Source organism: Mastomys coucha, unplaced genomic scaffold (genome assembly GCF_008632895.1).
Source record: "Mastomys coucha isolate ucsf_1 unplaced genomic scaffold, UCSF_Mcou_1 pScaffold23, whole genome shotgun sequence".
Classification (NCBI taxonomy): Eukaryota; Metazoa; Chordata; class Mammalia; order Rodentia; family Muridae; genus Mastomys; species Mastomys coucha.
Window position 1 is genome coordinate 15,482,613 of NW_022196906.1, and position 8,426 is coordinate 15,491,038.

Sequence of the window (8,426 nt, forward strand, 5' to 3'; positions counted from 1 at the left end):
AAAAAAAAAAAAAAAAAAAAGAAAGAAAGAAACCCATATATGTACGTAAAAATTGAAAGTTTTAAAAATGAACAGATACCAGACATGGTAGCATATGCCTTTAATCCCAATATTCAGTAAATTTGAGGCCAGCCTGGTCTACATAGACCAGTTAAGACTACATTTTCAAAAAATGGAAAAAAAAAAAGGCCAGGCATGGTTGTACACACCTTTAATCCTTGCATTTGGGAGGCAAAGACAGACAAAATCACTTTGAGTTCAAGGCCAGCCTGGTCTACAGAGTGAATTTAAGGCTAGCCAAGGCTATACACAGAGAAACCCTGTCTCAAACAACCAGAGGGAAAAGCACATGATTCTTGGCCCATATTTCAGAATATTCGTAAAAGGGGGTTGTATAATGTCACTTGTATTGATGCTGCTCTGCTCCCAGGGGATGCACGGATGTCATTTGCTGTGTGTTGCTCTTCCTGGCCATCGTAGGCTACGTGGCTGTGGGCATCATAGGTAAGTGCTGGAAGGGCCGGCTTGGCCTCTGCGATCCAGGATGGTGCTGTGGCTGACAAGTGACAGAACCTGTCTCTGCATCTCTCCACAGCCTGGACCCATGGAGACCCTCGGAAGGTGATCTACCCCACTGATAGCCGGGGCGAGTTCTGTGGGCAAAAGGGGACAAGAAATGCGTGAGTTTATTTATTTGCGTATTGCACTTAAGCAACAACACCCATGTGGGGGTCTTGGCAGGCAGACCATGGCAGGCTTGGTGTTGAGTGCCTTAAGCCCCTGAGCCATCTCTGGGTTAGAACTCTTGACCAACTCTATTCACCCTCCTCCAACCCCAGGGACAAACCGTTCTTGTTTTACTTCAACATCGTGAAGTGTGCCAGCCCCCTGGTCCTGCTGGAATTTCACTGTCCCACCCCTCAGGTAACGCATTTCACCTCTCCCCCTTGAGGTTTCCCGTAGCTCTCCTCATGAGCATCACGTGGGCTCCGTCCTGATTCCATATCCTCTTCCTTGCACTCCCCCAGATCTGTGTGAAGCAGTGCCCAGACCGCTATCTCACCCTTCTGAGTGCGCATGGCTCTCACCACTTTGACTATTACAAGCAGTTCTGTGTGCCTGACTTCAAGAACAATAAAGTGAGCAGAAAGATCCCTTTGATGCTTGGTGGTGGACACAGGAAGGGGCCCTCCTTAGGGATTCACTTCTTCCCATTCTCTGTGCAGGGGGTGACTGAGGTGCTCCGAGATGGGGAGTGTCCAGCAGTTATCATCCCCAGCAAACCTTGTGAGTACTGGGGATCCTACATGGATGAGGTGCAGGCTGGGAAGTCTGCAAGGCCTCCCTCTGACAGCGCCTTCTGGTCCTACAGTGGCCCAGCGGTGCTTCCCGGCCATCCATGCCAGCAAAGGGGTCCTCATGGTGGGCAATGAGACGACCTATGAGGACGGACATGGCACCAGGAAGAACATTACAGATCTAGTGGAGGGTGCCAAGTGAGAAGACGGCCCTCTAGTGTGTGGCATCTGACATCCTGGGGTGGGACTGGTACTGACCTTCTCTGGGTATGACTTGAGTCTCTTCCAACCCTAGAAAGGCCAACAGGGTTCTGGAGGCCCGGCAGCTTGCCATGCAGATATTTGAAGATTACACTGTATCCTGGTACTGGATTGTCATGTGAGTTGGAAGGAAGGTGGCTGTCCCCTGGCTGCCACATCTGTGAGCTAAAGACAGTGTCACTCATGCCCCTGTCTTTCTTATTCCCCAGAGGTCTGGTCATTGCCATGGTGCTGAGTCTCCTGTTCATCGTCCTGCTGCGGTTCCTGGCGGGCATTATGGTCTGGGTGATGATTGTCATGGTGATCCTGGTACTTGGCTATGGTGTGTCTCCCCCTCCCTCCTATTTTTCCCTGCAAACCTTAGGGTCTGCAAAGTGCCAAATGTCTGGTGTCCTGGTGACAGCTTTCAAAAAAAGTCATCCTAAGCCTTCAGACGTTCCTCACTGTTTAACTGACACACTCATGTAGAAGTACATGCTGCTGTTGTAGGTACATTGAGGCAGCCAGAACTCAAGAGGGGATGGATGAAATCCAGCTTGCTGGGGCTAAGTGTGTAACTTAGGCACTTACCTGTAGCCCTCCAGTGAGGTGCTATGGTTGTGGCTCATTGGTAGAGCCCCTTCCTAGAATCCCCCAGTGAGGGGCTGGGCTTGTGGCTCAGTGGTATAATGCAAGCATGTGCAAGGCCCTAGATTCTTTTGCCTCCACCACAGAAAAAAAGAAAAGAAAAAAATAATTTACCACTCAACTTTGACACCCAAGACCTAGTTTGGTATTTTAATCAACAACAAAAGACTTGAAGACATCTCTTTAGCCCAGTTACTAGGCTTCTCACTATGCTGCCAGTTCAAATCCCAGCTTTGCTGCTTCCTAGCTCTGCCCTGGGGCACATGGGTAAGCCTCCTGTGCATAATTACTTCCACCATCTAATGGGAATAATTGCTTTTCTGGGTGGGAAACTTAATGAGAAAGTAGTAATGTAGTATTGCAATGATCATAACAAGAGGAGAGCCTTCTCGGGCCAGAGGCCTGGCTTGCCAACCAGGGTCTCTCGTGTTCTGATTAAGTTTTCTTCTGTGGACTTTTTTGGGGGGTGAGTGGGTATTTGAGAGAGTTTCTCTGTATAGCCCTGCCTGTCCTGGAACTCACTCTGTAGACCAGGCTGACCTTGAACTCAGAGTTCCACCTGCTTCTGCCTTCCAAGTGCTGGGATTGAATGCATGTGGTACTATCACCTGGCTCTTCTGTATTTTTATATTATGTTCATTTATTGTATGTGTTTTTGAGCACACACATATATAGAGGTCAGAGGACACATTTCAAAAGCAGTTTCGCTCCTTTTACTCTGTGGGTACCAGAGAGTGAATTCAGGCCCGGCAGTGGGAGCCTTTATCCACTGAGCCATTACTAGCCCTTATCTGATTTTCTTCCTTTTAAACTTCCTGAAAGGAACCTTCATCTTAGGATCCAGATACCAAAACATACATGTTAGCATGGTGGTACATGCTTATCATTTTCTGCCAAGGGAGGTGGATTAGGAGGATCATAATTTGAGTTTGGATCCTGCTACATAGTAAGACCTTGTCTCAAAAAAACAAATAAAAAGTTGTTCATGCTAATCATAGTTTGAGCTGTTGTTGGCAATTTAGGTGACTTGATATTTGTTTTTGTTTTTTGAAACAGGGTCTCAGGGTATAGCCCTGGCTGGCCTAGAAATGGCTACATAGATATCTGCCTTTTTCTGCCTCCCAAGTACTGGCATTAATGGGGTGTGCCTCCATACCTGGCTGGCTCAGGTTAGACAGGAAGCATCCTAATACCCATTCCTTCTTTCATTCACTTTTCAGGCACAAGCCTGGACTATATATTAGCTTCCAGGCCAGTCAGGGCTCCATAGTACCTGTCCCTACATACTTCCCTGTCTCAAAATATGATCAAGAGCCAGGCGGTGGTGGCACACACCATTAGTCCCAGCACTTGGGAGGCAGAGGCAGGCAGACTTCTGAGTTCGAGGCCAGCCTGGTCAACAGAGTGAGTTCCAGGACAGCCAGGGCTACACAGACAAACCCTGTCAAGAAAACAAAACAAAACAAAAACAAACAAAAAAACAAAAAAACAACAATCAAGAAAGTTACTGTCTGTGCCTGTGGCTCTGTGTAGGCATATTCCACTGCTACATGGAGTACTCAAAACTACGTGGAGAGGCAGGCTCTGATATCTCCCTGGCGGACCTTGGCTTCCAGACAGACCTCCGAGTGTACCTGCACTTGAGGCAGACCTGGATGGCTTTCAGTGAGTTGGGGCGCCCCTCCCCCCATGCTTGTATTATGGGAAACCTTGAAGGGATTAAAGTAGGACTCCAAAACAGGTTACTTTCAGCTTTTAGAGAAATCATTTAATTGAATGTTATTTTATTTATTTTTAAATCAATTTCATTTCTGATTACTTTTAACTTTTAAAAATTGTATACTTCTGCCGGGCGATGGTGGCACATGCCTTTAATCCCAGCACTTGGGAGGCAGAGGCAGGTAGATTTCTGAGTTCAAGGCCAGTCTGGGATACAGAGTGAGTTCCAGGACAACCAGGGCTACACAGAGAAAAAAAAAATTGTATCCTTCCTTGTTGAGAGGGGTGGTCTATAACAAAGCCCTCCTGCGTGGAGCTCTCACTAATTCTTTGCTTCCACCGTGGGCTCTGGGGACTTTAAGTGTCTTTACAGTCCTGATGGCTGCCCACCCTTCTCCACAGTGATCATTTTAAGCATCCTGGAAGTGGTCATCATTCTGTTACTCATCTTTCTTCGAAAAAGGATACTGATCGCCATAGCCCTCATCAAAGAAGCCAGCAGGTGGGGCCTGGGTAGCCAGGGGTGTGCCTGGAGGCTCAGCCTGGGCCATTTTTTTGAGCTTGATATCTGTCTCTTGTTTCTCCCCAGGGCTGTGGGACATGTCATGTGTTCCATGCTTTATCCACTGGTGACCTTCTTCCTCTTGTGTCTCTGCATTGCCTATTGGGCCAGCACTTCTGTGTATCTACCACTCTTCAGTCTGGGGTCCCCAGGGACAGGTGTCCCTAAAATGCCCTGCAGTTAGGGTGGGGTTGCCCCCTTCTTTGTTTTACAAACTTCTATGACCTTTTATTGGTAAAGGCGTGGCAGTATTTAGAGGTCTAAAGACAATTTGCAGAAGTTGTATACTCCCTCTGTGAGTGGGGTCCTGGGTGACCAACTCAGGTCGTTGGGCTTGGTGGCAAGCCCCTTTATCAGATGAGCTGGCCTCAGGATTCCAAGAGTGAGCCAGCACTCCTGAATTTCCCCCCACACCTTGGGTTCTCAGTTCCCTCATTCACTTTCCTTAATGAGCCTTCAGCTTCCTGTCTACCTCTAATGTAGCCGTGTACAAGATTGTTGATGACACAGCCTGCCCACTTTTGGGGAAAACCTGCAACCCAGCGGTAGGTGTCCCTGTGGGGGAGACAGGATTGCCCTGGCAGCCTCCTCTTGAAGATGTTTGTCTGATGTCACTTTTTGCCCCTCTAACTTTTTCTTGATTCTGGGGTGTGTGTGTGATGTATGTACATATGTGTTTGTGGAAATCCCTGCTTTATATTTCTCAGCCTTATTCCTTTCAGACAGCATCTCTCACTAAATACAGAGCTGGTATGTAGCTCCCTATGGCACTGGAGCTACAGGCTAGCACACAGTCACACCCATGTATTTATGAGCAGGATGGAGACTTGAACTCAAGTCCTCATTTTTAAGTCCCCTTACCTTTTGATCCATCTCTCCAGGCCTGCCAACACTTTTTTCTGGACTTCTGTAATGGGTAGTTTGGCTTCTAGGAGCTGTCCTTGGTCTAGCCTCAGCGTACTCTTAACTGACACTGTGGCTGCTTATCTCTCCCCCAGACCTTCCCCTCAAAGAATGAGAGCCGCCAGTGTCCCAGTGCCCACTGCCAGTTTGCCTTCTATGGTGGCGAGTCGACCTACCACCGTGCCCTGCTGGGCCTGCAGATCTTCAATGCATTCATGTTCTTCTGGCTAGCCAATTTCGTGCTGGCCCTAGGCCAGGTGACTCTGGCCGGAGCCTTTGCCTCCTATTACTGGGCTATGCGAAAGCCTGATGATATGCCTGCCTTCCCCCTCTTCTCTGCTTTTGGCCGAGCACTCAGGTAAATAGGAGTGTTGGGGTAGGAAGGGAAGGGATCCAGGGACCTCTTCTGACTGGGCACTGATCTGAGATTTTGATTCCAGGTACCACACGGGCTCCTTGGCTTTTGGCTCTCTTATCTTAGCCATCGTGCAGATCATCCGAGTGATGCTGGAGTACCTGGACCAGCGCCTAAAAGGTGCCACCCTTCCTATAGCTTCAGCCAGGGCCTGAACTTAGCCCAATTGGGTCTTGCTTGAGGGGTGGGGCTGGAGCTATGCCTCTGCTGGGTTTCTGTTTGTGAAGGAGTGGAGCTAAGTGGCAGAAGAGCAGGTAGAAGAGCCAACTGAAGGCAGGCATAGTGTCACAGGCCTTTTTTTTTTTTTTAAAGCAAATCTTTTTTTTTTTTAAAGATTTATTTATTAGCCGTGCGGTGGTGGCGCACGCCTTTAATCCCAGCAGTTGGGAGGCAGAGGCAGGCGGGTTTCTGAGTTCAAGGCCAGCCTGGTCTACACAGTGAGTTCCAGGACAGCCAGGGCTACACAGAGAAACCCTGTCTCGAAAAAACCAAAAAAAAAAAAAGATTTATTTATTATTATATGTGAGTACACTGTAGCTGTAGCTGTACTTACAGCTGTACACCTGACGAGGGAGTCATCTCATTATGGATGACTGTGAGTCACCATGTGGTTACTGGGATTTGAACTCAGGACCTTCAGAAGAGCAGTCCATGCTCTTACCCGCTGAGCCATCTCTCCAGCCTGGCACAGGCCTTTAATCCCAGTACTCCAGAGTCAGGCAGATCTTTTGTGAGAGTTCAAGGCTAGCTTGGTCTACAGAGAGAGTTCTAGGACAGGCAGAGCAATGAAGTAAACCCCTGAAAAGAGTCAACTGAGTTGCTTGGAGTTCTGGGTATCTAGGGGCAGGTTGGATCCAGGAAGAGCAGCTCTGGCTAGCAAGGCTGTTTTGTTTTGAGGCTGCTTTTTCCTGGGTAGTCCTGACTGGCCTCAAACTCTGATATGAGATCCAACTGCCTCTGTTTCTGAGTGCTTGGATTGAAGGTATACATACTGTCCCTGCTTTGTTTTAAAAGGCTGGCATCTAGCTCACTAAATAGCCAAAGATGATCTTAATTCCTGACCCTTGGCGATTATCTTTGTGGGTCTTGTGGAATGATTAATTTACTTAGGCCGAGGCAGTTTCACTAGGTTGTTGAGGCTGGCCTAGTAGTTCAGGCAAGCCTCAGACTTGGCAATCCTTAGCTGTCTTACTGGAGTTTGGGGGTCTCATTCAAACCAGACCCATCTCTTACCATCCCTTCATCCCTTCCCTCCTCTTTCAGCTGCACAGAACAAGTTTGCCAAGTTCCTCATGGTCTGTCTCAAGTGCTGCTTCTGGTGCCTAGAGAAGTTTATCAAATTCCTGAATAGGAATGCCTACATCATGGTGAACAGCAGGACTGTGCTGCTGCCCTGGGTGGGAGGACTCCCCATCTCCATCCCTTGGGCCTCAAACCTCCTTCTGTTCACTCCAGATTGCTATCTATGGCACTAACTTCTGCACCTCAGCCAAGAACGCCTTCTTCCTGCTTATGAGAAATATCATCAGGTTAGAGGGACACACCTCCACCCCCTCAGCCGACCTGTCCCATCTCACCTTTCCCAGCCCCACCTCTTGCCCTAGCCCCCTTTCTGAACCAGCCTTTTACTTACCATGCCTCCCCTCCCACCTCTACCCTCTCCCAGGCTCTGAGCCCACGGTTACATCACTCCCTTCACTCTCCCATACAGGGTGGCTGTCCTGGACAAAGTTACAGACTTCCTCTTCCTGTTGGGCAAACTTCTGATTGTGGGTAGTGTGGGTGAGTGGTACCACTGGGCCTGTCCATACTGGTGTGCGGAAGCCTGTTGGGAGTGACCTGTAAGCTGGTGTTGGGCTTGGGTAATCTGCGGAGCCCTTCCTTGGGGACACAGCCATCTCCCTTCATCCCACCACAGGCATCCTGGCCTTCTTCTTTTTCACCCATCGCATCAGAATCGTACAGGACACGGCCCCGCCTCTCAATTATTACTGGGTCCCAATACTGGTGAGCACCTCTGGGGACAGGTCAGGGTCTGGGTAGAAGCAGGGGTGGGAGGAAGGGGTTGGGATTTGCTTAGAGTCCTTTGGTGAATGTTGGGGGTGGGACAGTCATTGGCTATTTGGTCCCTAAATATTTATTGAATACCTGCCGCATATGAGGCGCCCGCATGGAGAGACTTTTCCTTAGGCACTAGACTTACTGTCATTAACATTTGTTTATGTTGTTTGTGTGGGATGGATGCACTTGTGGAAAGTCAAAGACACTTAGACACTTGTGGGAATTGAGTTCTCTTCTCCAACCATGTTTTAGGGATTGGACTCAGGTCATCTGGCTTGGTGGTAAGTGCCTTCATCTACCAAGCCATCTTGTCAGCCCTAATAATTAATTAATAATAACAGGTCTTATTATTACTTTTACTATTATTATAGAAAAATGTTATTTTGTTACATATTTAGGTTTTTTTCCCCATTTTGTTTTGTTTGTTTTTTGAGACAAGGTTTCTCTGTATAGCCCTGCCTGACCTGGAACTTGCTCTGTAGACCAGGCTGGCCTCCAGTTCACAGAGATCCATTTCTCTTTGCCTCCCAAGTGCTGGGATTACAGGTGTGGACCACCATAGCCCTGCTCTTTTTTTTTT

At 48.3% G+C, this 8,426-nt stretch overlaps 1 protein-coding gene across 5 annotated transcripts in view; it reads left to right on the forward strand.

Moving 5' to 3' along the window:
* The window catches only part of Slc44a2 (solute carrier family 44 member 2), a 35,668-nt gene that overhangs the window by 21,401 nt on the left and 5,841 nt on the right, over positions 1–8,426 (forward strand). For all 5 annotated transcript variants that reach the window (XM_031343740.1, XM_031343742.1, XM_031343738.1 and 2 more), the window contains exons 3-20: positions 431–504; positions 596–680; positions 840–924; positions 1,029–1,139; positions 1,227–1,287; positions 1,373–1,496; positions 1,594–1,677; positions 1,769–1,881; positions 3,720–3,851; positions 4,308–4,407; positions 4,495–4,587; positions 4,928–5,012; positions 5,466–5,728; positions 5,811–5,905; positions 7,049–7,152; positions 7,241–7,314; positions 7,497–7,567; positions 7,704–7,792. In XM_031343740.1, coding sequence (XP_031199600.1) covers positions 431–504; positions 596–680; positions 840–924; positions 1,029–1,139; positions 1,227–1,287; positions 1,373–1,496; positions 1,594–1,677; positions 1,769–1,881; positions 3,720–3,851; positions 4,308–4,407; positions 4,495–4,587; positions 4,928–5,012; positions 5,466–5,728; positions 5,811–5,905; positions 7,049–7,152; positions 7,241–7,314; positions 7,497–7,567; positions 7,704–7,792 — 1,843 coding nt within the window. The remainder of the gene's footprint in view (positions 1–430; positions 505–595; positions 681–839; positions 925–1,028; positions 1,140–1,226; positions 1,288–1,372; positions 1,497–1,593; positions 1,678–1,768; positions 1,882–3,719; positions 3,852–4,307; positions 4,408–4,494; positions 4,588–4,927; positions 5,013–5,465; positions 5,729–5,810; positions 5,906–7,048; positions 7,153–7,240; positions 7,315–7,496; positions 7,568–7,703; positions 7,793–8,426) is intronic.